Below are 15741 nucleotides of genomic sequence, written 5' to 3' on the forward strand. Positions count from 1 at the left end.
AGTTCTAACCAGCTAAATATTAGTGTTTTCATCTCCCATCTCCAGGCTATTATTTGAGCCAAGAAGTCTATTATTTTCCAACAGAATTGTTTTGTGGAAATCTTACGTAACTGCGGATGAATTTGCCCCATGCTTCCAATAATTGCCATCTATTTAAGTTCCACTGATGGATATATATCCAGTCTTCATTGGCACACCTTCTTTGGTCAGATCCCACTATGCACAGCCTCTGCCAGGCATGCAGCTCCTTTTGTTGCTCTGCTACTGACAGGTGGCTTTTTGCTTTCTAGCCCCTTATTCATTTTATTGATCTCTTACTTTCCTCTCAATTATTAGCCCAGAATATCTTTTTTTTTTGCCATACTTAATTTTTTTATCTTTTCCATATGAGTTTTTGTAGGTGTGGTGTGCATGTAGCCACATGTGTGTTTACATGTGTGTGGGTGTACATGTTTTCATATGTGTATGCATATGTATGTCTTCCTTGATTGCATGTGCAGATGCATGTTTGTTTATTTTTAATGTTTTTGAGTGTTTAATACACGAGGACAATTCATTGCCATGCCCATGGGGCCTACCTCCCATCCTTTAACATTAGTTATCACAGACTGCCCTCACTGTTTCATAGGCATGAGCTGTCCATTCCATATGTATTTTCCTAGTTCCTAGTTCCATCAGCAATCCATAAAAAGTGCATGCTGTTTTCTCCTTTGTACTGAAAGATACAGAAACAGAAGCACAGCCACTCAGTTGCTGCATTTACACAGCCATAATATGGGGCAGGGTACTAATCCCAGCCTATCTGTTTCAAATAAGGATTCTAATCACTGTGTATTGTGCAGAACAGGTCACACCATAACCTTTCTGTTAATTTAATGGAGTGAAGAAAAATTATCAGCCCTCAACATCAATGATTCATATCTTTTATAAAAATACACGTAATGGGCAGGGTGAACATGGTGCCTAATTCCATCTGTGTACTGCTTTATTTAATCCCTTCAACTCTGGAGGGCATCTGTTACTGCATGCTGTGCTGCATGTTACTTGGGGCATGTGTGTGTGTGTGGTGTATGAACTTCCTGTTGTTAACTCTATCTAAAACGTGTTCCCCTCTGAAAGGTTTACATCTCCTCTGAGAAAACTTCTCCTGAGATCCATCTTTTGACTCCTAGACTATTCCACACCATTCTCTAAAAGGTCATGATCCATAGCAACAGGACTTCACTGATGCATGGAGAAAGACATGCAAACAGAGCTGAGGAATATGTGGGGGCAGCCACAAGGTCAGATCTCTGCCCTCAGATCTGGGGGGTTGCTTTCAGGCCACACAAGGCCAAGGACATCATCCAAGGAAAAGCCCAGTTTGTAAATGTGGCTGAAAAACAGAAATATTCTGGCCTTTGACATTTCTGCTCTGAAGAATAGCAGCAGAGCAAATCTTGTCTGTGTTGGTTTCAGGAGTCAGGGAGAAAAAAGAAGTAAACATGCAACCTACAACCTGCCTCTTTGTGTTGGGTTTTAGAATTTTAATATTGAAATTAGTTTGGCTCCATGAAGAAAGGCTGTGGGCTCTTTATATGTTTGTTTCCCTCTCCCTCTCCCTCTCCCTCTCCCTCTCCCTCTCCCTCTCCCTCTCCCTCTCCCTCTCCCTCTCCCTCTCCCTCTCCCTCTCCCTCTCCCTCTCCCTCTCCCTCTCCCTCTCCCTCTCCCTCTCCCTCTCCCTCTCCCTCTCCCTCTCCCTCTCCCTCTCCCTCTCCCTCTCCCTCTCCCTCTCTCTCTCTCTCTCTCTCTCTCTCCCCTTGTTGCCTTTCTCAAAAACCCTGGTCAAGTTTGTCTCACCCTCTCTATATAAAGATTTCTGTGCCAACCTGTTGTGGAATCTACGTTACAGTTCATCAGCATACAGCTCAGAATGTGTGCTCCACAGTGAGGATGCTGGAGAGAGGAGTGCAGTTCTTCTCTTCTTTTCAGTCCTCTCTTTGTGGTTTATCAGCATGGGAACCTTCCCAAGGCTTGCCTGACACCTGGCCTCAGCCTGTACATCAGATGGCAGTGGCATATGACTGGGAGGATGATGCCCTCCAGCAGACATAGCAGAGACCTTATTTTGGGATATATTCTGGCTTAACCTTTTGTGGTTTTGTTGTTTGTTTCTTGTAAGACAGGATCTTGTTACATAGACCAGTCTTGCCTGGAACTAGCTACAAAGCTCAAATTGGGCTTAATTCTGTGATTCTCCTGCTTTGCCCTGTTACATGCTGAAATTAGACACTGCCTTCTTATTATTCCAGTGTGGTAATGTAAGAGATATGTAAGCAATAATTTGTACATATAAAGCTATGAGCAAATAAACACTAGAGATATGGATAATCCGGAGGAGAACAAATTTTGTTGATGAACCCAGTTAAGAGAAAAATACTACCACAGACTGAGGAGGAAGAATGTAGGGGGACTATGTGGAATCTCATGGATTTTCTTGCTTTTAAAACATTTACTTTTTAAAATTTCATCTATAAAAATGGCTACTCACAGCTCTCTGCAGAATGCTGGAAAATATCACAAAGAAGGTTTTAGGCAGTTAGTGAGGGTGTGATTTTATGTTCTGTGAAGATGAAAGTGTTACCTGGGAATGTGGAGACTTGTGCATTAAGCATTGCTAAGCACCACCTTGGCCACTGTCTGATCTCACCAGGGTCCCGATTGTCACACAAGTGTTACTTTGGTCTTTCCCAATGCAGTGCTTAGTTCGAGCTACCTCTTCACTGCTCTGGCACAGTTACTAATGTTACATTGATTGTATTGATGACTGCAGCATGGGACTCCTCTACTACCGAAGTCTAAATCACATGATTCTGTAAGTATCCATGCCCAGCCTCACTTGCACAGAGTAGAGCCCTGGTCATAAGCTCACACTTGTTTTATCTGTTTGACTTTCAGATTTGAATGACGGTAGGGAAATAGAGGAAGTTATTCTTTCCCAAGGAACTTTACTTTATTTTCCCATCTTACTTTCCAAAGAAGAAAATACAGCAACTTTCTATTCTCTTATAGAATTGGCTAGAGTTCAGGGACTTCCACTAAAATATTGATATCGATTTATAATTTTATATCTGCTTCTGATTTAATTATTAGAGATCTGCATATGTAATTTGAGATCAGGCTTCTCTCTCTCTCTCTCTCTCTCTCTCTCTCTCTCTCTCTCTCTCACACACACACACACACACACACACACACATATACACACACACAAAGTTTTTGCCTCCTGAGAAGATCCTTTGAATTGTTCATTGCCTTCAAACTATGAGAAATTTGACTGAGACACCATCTTAGGGTTTTATTACTATTTACAGACACCATGACGATGGCAACTCTTGTAAAGGAAAACACTTAATTGGAGTTAGCTTACAGTTTCAATTTAGTTTATTATCAGCAGGATGGGCAACATGGAGGCATGACACCAGACATGGTGCTAGAGATGAAGCTGAGAGTTCTACAACTTGATCTACAGGCAGCAGAAGGAGACTGGGTGCCACACTAGATATAGCTTGACCCTAGAAGACCTCAAAGCCTGTGCCCACAATGACACTTTCTCCAAGAAGACCACACCTACTTCAACAGGCCACATCTTCTAGATGTGTCACTCCCTTTAGCCAGTATTTAAATACATGAGTCTATGGGGGCCATTCCTACTCAAAACAAACCAGACACTGTCCTCAACTACTGTATTGGAGTATGCTGACAATCCCCTAGATCCCTGTTGAAGGGACCCAGAGAGAGCAGAGAAAAAACATTAAGCTACCTGGGAACAAATGACATGATAACACAAAGTTTTGTGTGAAATACTAAGACTGGAGGCAAAATAGTTATGTTTGTCTATAAAGGAGGTTTTAGCATCCAGCATGATTATACAGTGAGACTTGAAATCTATGGCAAAGGATTCAATGAAATGTCAGTCCATACCAGCCTCCATTGTAGCTCATTTCTAGCATTTCCCAAGCAAGGCTCATATTCATCCTATGTCCTCTTTCCAGATATTCTCTTCTCTTTCTTCTCGCTGAACTGTAGATTAATCAACAGCTACTTTCATTCCAGTTGTCCACAATACAAGAGTTGTTCTTGGATCTTCCCCATGTCCCCTGCCCAAACCAATGTCCATTAATTTTAAAATCATCTTCCTCTAACTCTGCTTCAGGCCAAACTGCCATTATTTCTCACCCAAGGTGCTAAATTGTTTTCATCCTGGTTTTCAATATTAGGTTTACACCCACAAGCTGGTTAGAGTGGTCACATTTGTGACCTTTGAATATTGTGTCTCCTAAAGGTTTAAATATAATGGCTTTGTCCAAGCAAGCCTATAGATCAGTCCTTAGGTCACTTGGGACATGCTCTAAAAGGGGAATTATGAAAACTCAGTCTTTCTTTTCTTGTTTTGAGATACAAATGTTCATTCTCTGTACTAGCTGCTACCAAGTTTGGCCATTACATCAGCAGCCCAAACCAGTGTGGCTGCTATATCACAAACTTGAGCTATCTAGTTGTGAATAGAGCATACCATTCCTCTTCATAGGTAACCATGTGTGAGGTATGATATTGGTAACACAAAACTAACACAATGGTTGCTCAAAAGTGAGTAATCACTTTCCTGCTTCAAACCCTTCAGATATTTCTCATTTTTGGCTAAAAGTTGAAAAACCTTTCAAATGTCCTAGGTAAGAGAAAAGTACTTTAATAGGCTCACAATATTTTTAGACATAACCTCAAATCCAGAGATAAAGGCAAGATATGTTAATGCAAGACTAGTGAGGTAGGCAGTGGAACAAAGTAAGATGTTCTGACACTGGTGTATATTTGGGAATTAATATATGATCAAAGTTGTATGGCATATTACAAGGGAAAATACTGATGACTTGGTGATAGTGTTGAGAGAAATTATTTCCATTTGTGTTCCTACTTAAACTGTATGTGAAAGTGAACTTCAGGGAGAATAAAGACAACATGAATAATAATACTGAATCATTAAGTAAGAAAACATAAAGAGTAGGAAGGGATTTCTTAACTAATTCCCAAGACAAAAGACACCATCCATAAAAGAGCAACAAATGAATTTTCTTACATCAAAATTAAACATTCTTGTTCATCAGTGTCAGTGTGGGCAATGTTAACACATTAACATATCTCCCTCAATCATGATTTTCTATCAAAGTGGCCTTTCTGTTTGTGTCTTAAATATACAAAGCCCCTTTGTCCTTTGGGGTTAATACATGTGCACCAAAAAAATTCCCCTCTGGTTTAGATAATCAGAGCATACTTATCACTTAAATGGACCCCAGAAATTCTTTTTTTCAAAAAGGTCTTTTCTACAAAGAAGTCACATTAACTCTGTTTGCACTTAACATGATCCTGTACATAAGAAATCCTAAAACTTCCACCCCCCCCCCAAAAAAACCCTAAGAACAGGTAAACACCCTTTACCAAAGTAGTAGAATATAAAACCAGCATACAAAATTCAGATTTCTTGTTATATTTCAAAAATGAACAAGCTTTAAAGAGAAACCAAGAAAATAATTCCATTCACAATAGCATTTAAAATTCTTAGGAATAAACCTTGCTGAAACAATGAAAGACCTCTATCAGAAAAGTTATAAAAAAATACAGAAGAAAAAAATTTCAAGACATTAGAAAATGAACTATCCTTTCATATTCATTGATTAGACAGATTACTATAGTGAAGATAGTTGTATTACAAAAAGTGTTCAGCAGATTCAATGCAATCCTCACTAAATATTCTAATGACACTCTTAACAAAAATACAAAAAAAATTCCTAAATTTATAGGTAAATAAAGAAGATTATTTGGAGAGCCAAACAATCTTGCTTTCAACTCATACTACAAAGCCATAGTAACAACAACAACAAAAATAATGTTTCTGGCACAATAAAAAGACTGATAGATTATTGGGGTAAAATAGAAAATGCAGAATTAACTTCACAGAGCTAAATGCTCCAGGTTTTTCAAAAACATCAAAATACACAAAAGAGAAAAAACAATGTCTTCAACAAATGATATCGAGAAAGCAAAGCTGGGTAGCTCTATATAGAAGCATGAAATAAAACCTTTAATTCTCATCTCATACAAAAAGAACTTCAAAATTAATCCAAGGCCTTTATGTAAGAACTGAAACTTTGAAACTTAGAAGAAAATACAGGAAATATACTCCAAAATAAAGGCATAGGAAAAAAGTTTCCATAAAGGACTTCAGAAACTCAAGAAATAATAGCAAGAATCCAAAATATCTATACTGCACAACACAGGAAACACATCAATTGAATAGGAAGCCTACAGATGAAATCTTACTGTCTATACATCTGACAAAAGATTATGAAAAACTGAAGAACTGAAAAAGAAAGCACTTTTACTGATTTGAATAACAATGGCCTTCATAGGCTCACATACTTAAATACTTGGTTCCTAGTTGGTAAAACTTTTTAGGAAGGATTGAGAGGTATGGTCTTCTAGAAGGAGATGTGTCACTGGGAGCCAGCTTTCTGGTTTCAAAAGATGCATAGCATTCCCAAGATGCCTGTCTGCCACCTGGTTATAGATGAAGATGTGAGCACTCAGCAGTTCCTTTGCTCCACTACCATGAACTCTAACACTCTGAGTCTATAAGGCAGGTTAAACACTTTGTTAAAAAGTTGCTTTGGTTGTAGAGTTTTTTTTTTTTTTTACAACAATAGAAAAGCAATTTAAACACCACCAAGATACCAAACAAGGTAGTCAATAAATGCGGTAATAAAATGGATGTACCATTCTCAAAAGATGAAGTACAGATGGCCAAGAAGCATATAAAAGAAAAATATTCAGTATTTTTAACAATCAAAGAAATGCAAGTTAAAACTACATTGATTTATTTTCATCTCATTCATTAAACATATAAACAATGAATACTGACAAAAATATGGGTGAAGGGAAGCTCTTAAATATTAGTAACAGGAAAGTAAATTGGCCTAGGTACTATGAAAATCAGTATGGTGACTAATAACACTTTCCTTGATGACAAAGTGGACGGGAAAGAGAGAGAGGTTCAGGAGAACCTACTAAAAATACTTCATTTAAAGGTCCCATGTACATTGTGTGTAAATCTTAAAAATTAAAAAGAAGTAAAGAAAAGAAATATAGAGGTTCTTGAAAAGAACCTGTGATTACAACGGTGTAACTATACCAGTTTTTGGTCTATAGGTCAAGGATTTATACCACAAAAATGCTCACTTATCCATTCATTGTTACACTGTTCACAGTAGTCAAGATATAGGATCATCCTAGGAAGGTATCCATCAATAGATGAATAGATCAAGAAAATGTGGCATATTATACAATTCTGTCATTAAAAACAATATTTATGTCACTTCCTGGGAAATAGATGCAACTAGAGATCATCATATCATACAAAATAAGTCTAATCCCAAAGAATCTTATTTCCTTTCATTTGTGGGGCCTAAAATTGTTATAGTTATGTAAAGCTGTGTGTGTGTGTGTACATATATGTGCATATAAATGCATACATATGTAATCACAAAGGAGAATAGAAGAGGGACTAGCAATTGGTGGCAAGGGAGATGAAGGAAATGAAAGGGAAGGGTAAGTATAGTTAGAGCATTAGATATACTTGAAATAACATGCACAATGCTTTGTGTGATTATATACAAATAAAAACAATAAAGAAAAAGTCCTCCACCAAAAGCCTGGGTAAAGCTTGGTCTCTACATGAGCCCTCGATGCAATGTCTCCTCTGCATTGTCTATTCATTTCACACACTGCAGTTGGAAATGCATTATTCTTTATGGAGATCTAAGTTTAGAACCTACACCCCATCCCTGTCCCAGTAGACTTGTGAGCTCCTGAGGATCAAAAGCCACCTGCTTAGCATGTGGCACAGCACTCTGAAACTCAAAGATGCTGTGAGGATAATTGTAGAATAGATTGACACAGAGCAGTGGAAAGATGAGTCACTTGACACCACATGCTGCATAGGTGCTTTGTAACCCAGGGAAGGTTTGAGACATTCTTTTATCTTTATCTGATCCAGACTCTGGGGTAAAGATTTGTGCTGTGGCTTCTGATTACCCAGAGGCGAAGCAGCTCAAATATCATTTGTACCCCCATAGTTCCTTGCAGTGAATTAGATGGTGGACAAATATTTGTTGAAAAAAATCTCTATAATGCTTCCATGTCCCCATTGCTCTTGTTCCCATTTTCAAATGATCATGTTAGTCAGTGCTTAATAGCTTGCCATTGCAAAACCCAGTCACTGTCAGACTTCTGTTGATTGCTTCATTTATTGACAATGGTCACTCTCTGTTGACTCTTAATTTGATTTGCACGTTCAGATATTCAACAAATATTTATTGAAAGCCTTATGGACGCCAGGGATTTACTGGGTACCAGAAGAACTGGCTGTCTCCTTGTAACATTGACATGTGACCATGATGCCTGGAAGGAATTCTTGAAACAGAACAGTTCGTCAGCAGCAAGTGATGATAGTAACTAAGATGCACCCAAATTTGGGCACACAGCAGAGGAGCTGAACTAGAAGGCTGTACTGGAATAGCTGGACTGTTTCCCAGATTATTTTGAGCAAATGAGTCACAGGATGACTTCATTATTCGATACTGGAAAGACATTGCAAACAATAGAAATCCATCTAAGCATAGTTATAAAAAAAATTACCCTGCGCAAAATTAAAAGTGATGTTTTTAAATATTTGCTTTTTAAGTGATATCTACATAAAGTATCTAGTGAATAATAATGATGTCACAAACATTTGGTACATATTGAAAAAAAATTACATGTGACCACTTAGAAAAGAGCTAATGACAATCCAGTTTGCAACTGTACTGTTTTCTTTTCTAGAACATAACAAGATTTTGTATTATTTCAGTGTTAATTACAAGACTATACTGTATGATAGCTACCACAAAGGAGCCGGTAGTTCCTGACCTCCTTGATTCCTGTCAGCTGATCAGGGAAGAAAAATCAGATGAGGAACCAACTATAAGAGTCTCAAAAATAATTCTTCTGGTATATCTAATACCATAAAAAAGTCAGATAAAGAGAAACTTTCTAATACAATCAAACGAAGATTGGAATCACTTGTCTCTGGCATAATAGCTTGCTCACCTGCACAGGGGCCGATGCCTCTGCAAGGACTTTCTGAAATCCTGAGCTTAGAACTTTCCAACCTAATATAACAAAAGACCTACTTTCTTTTAGCTTCGTTTGCAGAAAATCCCTGAAGAGTGTTCACTGTTCCTACCTACCCCACATCCAGACTATTTTACTAACATTTGATATCAATAAAACATCTTAACACAATTAACAAACCAGTGCTGATAGGTTGTTTTTAATTAAAACCCCTCCTTTCCTCAGATTAATTCTTGCCCAATGTCCCTCTTCCCTCTTCAGGATCTTATCAAGAACATCCTAATGCACCTGGTTGCCACATTTCCCTAGTCTCTTACTGGCTCTTGACAGTTTCTCAGACATTTTGCTTTGGTGACCTTGAGAATTTGAGAAGTACCAGTCAGAGATTTTATGAAATGGGCTTTAACCGAGACTTGCCTTGTAAGTAGAGGAAGTCATGGATTTGAATAAAAGGACCACTGTTGAGTTTGTGTGCTTTTTTCCTTACAGTATATCCATGACACCTGCTATCAATGTGATTTATTGCCGTGGATGTTCTTGACCTTGGTCACCTGGCTGGACACAGTGTTTATCAGTCTTCTTAGCTCTGAAGAAATCTTTTTACCTCCCTTCTATATTTTTCACATTCAAAAGAAAGCACTATACTCAGTTTGTCTTAAGGAGATGTTTTGTCTATGTAAATTATCTGCAATTTGTCTACACAGGACATTTTACACCTCTTCACAATTTATTTAGCCATTCATTTGTGTATAGTTGTATAGGTGCATGAATATTTATTCTACATTCCGAATTATAATTTAGAATGACCTTATTTTATTTCTTATGTTGTTTAAATTTGGTCAGTTCTTTTCAATGCCCCCATGTCCCTATGACAAGCTCTCATTATGAAGGTGTTTTGGATTTCAATAGTGTTTTAAAGATATCCCTTCAGCTATGAATAGTGCTCCAGGCCCAGCTTGTAGATTTTTGGCTTCTGTGTTAGAATCGGCACTTTCTCTCAGGCAGTGGTTCTCAGCCTGTGGGTCAAGATGCCCTTAAGGAACACATATCAGATATCCCTCATAACAGATATTTACATTACGATTCATAATAGTAACAAAATTAGAATTATGAAGTAGCAATAAAATGATTTTATGGTTGTGGGTCACCACAACATAAGAAACTGTATTAAAGGGTCATGGCATTAGGAAGATGGAGAACCACTGCTCCAAGATGTTCTTCTAAGGTAGCTTTTCTGTTGCCTTCTTTACTGTGACAGAATGGTTTTGTACATATTGTTTTTCACTACATTATGTAACCTTGAACCTCACTTCCTAGATGTAGAAGATAAGACCCCAAAAGAAATGGTTGACCCAAAGCTACTCAGTTATTGAAGAAATGGCGATGTGATTAAAGTCCAAATCTGCCCCACTCCAAAAAGCCAGCATCCTGTGACACCTACTTAGCATTAGATAAAAGCAGTTGTGATTCCTCTTGCCTTTGTGTGAAGAAGAAAAAACAAAAGCCATTCTGGCTCTTCTTGGGAGGACTCTCCCCAGGATGATAGCAGCTGGTTCTTTTCCTCTGAACTTCATGCACGGTTCAGAGACCCCTCCCGAAGTGTGCCAGTTGTTTATTTGCTATCTTGTGTTTTCCCTGTTGTGATTTCCAAAACAGATTGCTAGCTCCTCACTGAGCAAAGAAAATATACCACAGTACAGGATTATCCAGAGAAGAAACACCAGGCTACTACATCCTGTCAAAACAGACTGTGGTGATCTGGGTTTGATTTAGTGCAAATAATAAAATCTGTATGTCTCCTACCATGAGAGCCTAAGTCTCCATTGAATTGATATCACATTGTTATTATAGTTATTTGGCATTCACTAGATCACTTCCTGGGCTGGGAACTGCTCAAAAATAAAGGTTATTCATGTTTCCAACTCTCCAGAGCCTGGTACAGGATCTAACATGAGCCAAGCATCTAATTAATATACAGAGAATATCTAAAGTAAGCGCCTGGTATCTAAACTAGCAACTGCCTGCTGTTTACTTGCACACAATCTGACTGACTTTTCTCCTAAGGTGGGCATGGCACAAGATAATTCTACAAACACAAACCAACAGCTGTGAGAACTCACACTTGCTTTTCTGCAAAAATTCTTAAAGAATAAAGTCATATGGTCATTGAGAAGAAAATAAGCAATAACAGACAAAGAAGAATCAGTAACAACTGAACTATATTAACTAGGTAATGAAAGGTAGCCGAAATGGCAAAGCTTGTAGCCTTTCAATAAGAGCAAAAGAGATATGAGCCAACTCTGGAGCAGAGCCCTGATGAGACTGTATGTGAATTGTTTATAGGTTTAGAATTCAGGGTGTAGAACAGGGTGACTTATGTCCTAGACATACAAATAGATGAAAAGCCAGTGGAGAAACTCATTGTACATGCTGGAGAGGGGCCCAAAAGAAGACTAAATAAAGACAACCGGTTAGACAGTCGTGTGTCCTCAGATCCCACTCTAGGGAACCCAGCAAGACAAGCTCTTCCCCTTCACCTATTAGAAGACAAAACATTGTCTTTGCTTTCTACAAAATCGTTCAAACCAGAGGGTCTCTGGCCTCTGGTATACCCAGCAAAGTTGAAATCAAGAGTGACATAGGGAAATCAGAAGGTTTAATTTAAAGTCAGTCCAGTATAGGACAAATACCCAACCTCCTTTCCCTCTGATATCCACGTCTAGTGCAGGGGATATCCCTTGTGATACTGGGTCTCAGCTGGTTGCCTTTTTTCCATCCAGCTGTGTACTGTGTCAGCAACTGGAACATCTATAGCATCTGATGATCTGTTTACCTGATGTCAGGTAAAATGAGGGCTGCCTATTGAGTCACTCCAGCAAATTAGTTAAGACCTGCCCTCTCACCAAGTCAGATCACCTCTTTGGTCTGTGTGACTCCCTTCCCGGCTCCAGCCAAAGCTTCAATCAAGGCCTTGTCTGTATACCTTCTCATACAACAGGTCTATGCATCCCATTGCTTCCCAAACAGTTCTACCAACTGGAGATTACACATTCAAGCACATGGCCTATGGGGGCCATTCTCATTCTAACTGTCACAAATATGTAGATATATTCCTTGGCTCAGCTGTAAAGAACATATATATCATCATAGTACAAACTAAGAATAGTGCTTTATTCAAAGCTAAGTAGAGCCCACACCACTGAAGAAATTAAGTGAATAACATCTAAAGTTGATAGCCCTGGAGATAGCAGAAAAGGACATGGTGAGCTAGAGGGTGCAAAATCCCTGGGGAAGCCTGCATCTGTATTGAAAGCTTTTGCAGGGATGAAAAGACCTGAATTGCTACTCTTTGCTGTAAGTCTTGCAGATCTGACATTTACCTGCTCTGTTTCAATATAAGAATAAATAATATATTTTTAAACAGATACAATAATTTTAAATGTCAGCAGGATGGAACCATTTGGTGTCGAAATGGCCTCTTGCATTCTGTAGTCACCAGAGGACAGAATGGAGTGAATAATGTTCATGCCAGTGACCCCAAGACATCAAGAAAAGATTAAACTGTATTCTGTGAGTCTGCTTGAGAGAACTCGAGTTGTGGGGAACTCTTCTCCATCAAAGTATCTGTGTGTTACAAATTCCAGCACAAACTATAGTCTTTGGCATCTGTTCCATACCTTGAAGTCCATATCTCACACCCAGAAAGACAGGTTGATTGGCCACAGTCTGACTCCCTGCTCTTGGCTACCAAATGAGTTCTGCAGATTTCTTTATGCCAATCCATCTGAGTCCCCATAGCTTTCCTTGGATTTCTTGTCCTCCTAGGTCACCTTCAGGTCAGCTTGTAACAGTTAGTGAGTGGGACAGTGCAAGGAACAGAAAAGAAGCAGAGAGGGCACACACTGGCTTGACTTGCAACTTCTCACTTGTTCTGATACATCAGAGGTCTTGGGAATGCTTATGGGGCTGACATTTTCCTGGTTCCAGTCAGAAGCAGTCAAAGAACAAAATGAAATTCACGGGGACCCAGTTGCCATGTGAGGCTCTTCCCCTTTTTGTGTCCTCTCATGCCCTTTCCCTGGTAGCCTTTCTATTATAAGTTAAACTGGAAGGTCATAAGAAAAAGCAATGGGCAAGAATGGAGCTCTTTGTTTAAACTCTGATGTAGTGAAGATTTTATTTTCCAAGATGCCAGCATGTTTGAACAATTAATGCTAAAGTGTATAGTATTTTGATAGGTTGATAAAAAGGAACAGGCAAGCAAAATGATTCATACTGTAAAAGTATCTATCACCAAGCCTGACCACTGAGTTTGATTCTTGGAACCCACATGGTGAGAGGAGAGAACTGACTTGTGTAAGTTGTCCGCTAGCCTCCACATATGCACACAAATACACACAAATGCATATATGAATCAATAAATCACGGGGAGCCAGCCCTAGGCATAAAACTATAGGCAACTAAGGAATTCTGAGAGCAGGACAGCAAGTCTCCCACAGGGAGGATCCCTGAAATTCGTTATTTCAATACTAAATGAACAGTCCTAAAATCATATGTATATATGAACGATTGCTACGATGGTGACATTTTCTTGGCATACAGTCATGCCACCTTGTGCATGTCCTATTGAAGATTGACTGTGTACCAAGATAGCACAGCATTTAATGGTTTCAACAGAGATTGTGCATCCCATGAGGATTAAGATCAGGCTCGTCCCAGATGGTGTATGTCTTCCCCTGTTCTGAATTTCATTCTAAAGTGAAAAGATAGCACAGGTAGACAGTAGCCTGGATTATTTGGAAGAAAAGAGCCCTAGAAACTAGAAAAGGACAAATGGACTGGCAGAGATATACCTGGGGATGTGGTCTCTCCTAGGTTCTTTCTGCATGTGAGGTCAGCCTTCCACAGAGGATTCTCCTGACTAGCAGGTATTCATCCTGCTTTTCTGATATTACCTGCATGGTTCCTCTGGAGCAACTGCGTACTAGAAGAGACAGGGCTTAGATGTGATCAGTTGCTCCTGTGCTCCAAGACTAACTCTTATCCACGTGAAGATACAAAAAAAAAAAAAAAAAAAAAAAAAAAAAAAAAGAGCTCAGCTGTCTCTTATTCATTTGTGTGTGTGGAGGGGGGGGGAGTTTTAGAGTTCTGTCTCTTTGGAGGAAATCTATATTGACTGTGTACCCATCACCACACAATTGGACCTCTAAAGCAAAGATGGATCATCCAGGACACGGCTAAAGGCAGGTCAGCCCCTTGGAGATTGGGTATTACAGTTCCTTCATTATAGCAATCTGCCACCTTCATGCTCTTCTTCCATTTTCTTATTACAGGGAAATGCCCTATACTTCAAATCTGCCAGGAACGTGACAGTGAACATTCTCAATGACCAGACAAAAGTGCTGACTCAGCTGGTGACAGGTAAGAGAAGAACAAATAGACAAATGGCTGGTCCACCCACACCCAGACAAAGCAGACTTTACTGTCTTACAAAATATCCCTTGAACCTGAACAAGGTAGTGACGGCCATTTACGGTGTAGAGAAAGAAAATTCAGCTGTACCCTCTGATTCTATTAAAAGATACTGTCCTATCTACTCACATGTTTTACCTACTAAGTGCCATGACACTTGCTTTTGTGGAAAAGTTATTTTTAGTAGATTGTGGCCCCTAAACATGAGCCAACTGCCTCAATCAAGGAAAAACCCTCTTAAATTTTGTTCATTTTGGAGAATTTTATACATGTATACAATGAAGTGTGATCATATATAACCCCTATTTCCTCCCTCCAACTCTCCCTAGCATAGCCTTTCCCAACTTAATGTCCTTTTATCTTACTAACCTATTAATTCCAGTTATTGATGCCCATACATGCACAGGTAAGGGGCTATTCAGTAGGCTATGGAAAACTTACAAGTGGCCCATCCTCAAAAAAAAATTTTTTTCTCTCCCCCAGCAGCTATCCACTGTCTGTAGCTCCTTGGTAAGGAGTGGGTCCTGGAGATTGTCTGCCCCAACTATGCTGAGATTTGGGCTGCTTTGATCTTATATAGTCTTGTGCAAGTAACTACAACTGCTAGGTTGGTGAGAGTGATAGCCTCGTTAGGTCCAGAAGACAGCATTTCACAGCATTACTCCCTCTCTTCCAGCTCTTAGGTTATTGTGATCTCATCTTCTGCAAAGATGCCCGAGCCTTGGTGAAGCAGGAGTTAATAGAGATATCTCATTTAGGACTGAACACCAGACTCTTTCCTTAGCACTATTTTGATGAGTGGTGAATCTCTCCACTACTGGATTCCCATAACAAAAAGAAGGTTCTCAGGCTAAGCCCAAGAGCAGTCTGGGTCTGTGGGCATAAGATAAATATTTAGAAGGCACTATAATCGCATGACTGATCACATGACCCTACATGCTGCAATGCTGACCTACCAAGATGTGCCTATGTATGTAGCAGTAACTCAACAGTTATGAGGTATCTAATTCCTTTCTGATTGGATGAGGCCTGTTTCCCAGGAAGAAATTTAATGCCTGGTACTGTAAT

At 39.2% G+C, this 15741-nt stretch overlaps 1 protein-coding gene across 2 annotated transcripts in view; it reads left to right on the forward strand.

Annotated features, from left to right (window-relative positions):
- Nucleotides 1–15741, forward strand: part of Sgcd (sarcoglycan delta) — a 539196-nt gene that overhangs the window by 376626 nt on the left and 146829 nt on the right. For both annotated transcript variants that reach the window (XM_076936992.1, XM_034505672.2), the window contains exon 4: nucleotides 14535–14622. In XM_076936992.1, the coding sequence (XP_076793107.1) occupies nucleotides 14535–14622 (88 nt within the window). The remainder of the gene's footprint in view (nucleotides 1–14534; nucleotides 14623–15741) is intronic.

This window comes from Arvicanthis niloticus, chromosome 6 (assembly GCF_011762505.2).
Source record: "Arvicanthis niloticus isolate mArvNil1 chromosome 6, mArvNil1.pat.X, whole genome shotgun sequence".
Lineage (NCBI taxonomy): Eukaryota > Metazoa > Chordata > Mammalia > Rodentia > Muridae > Arvicanthis > Arvicanthis niloticus.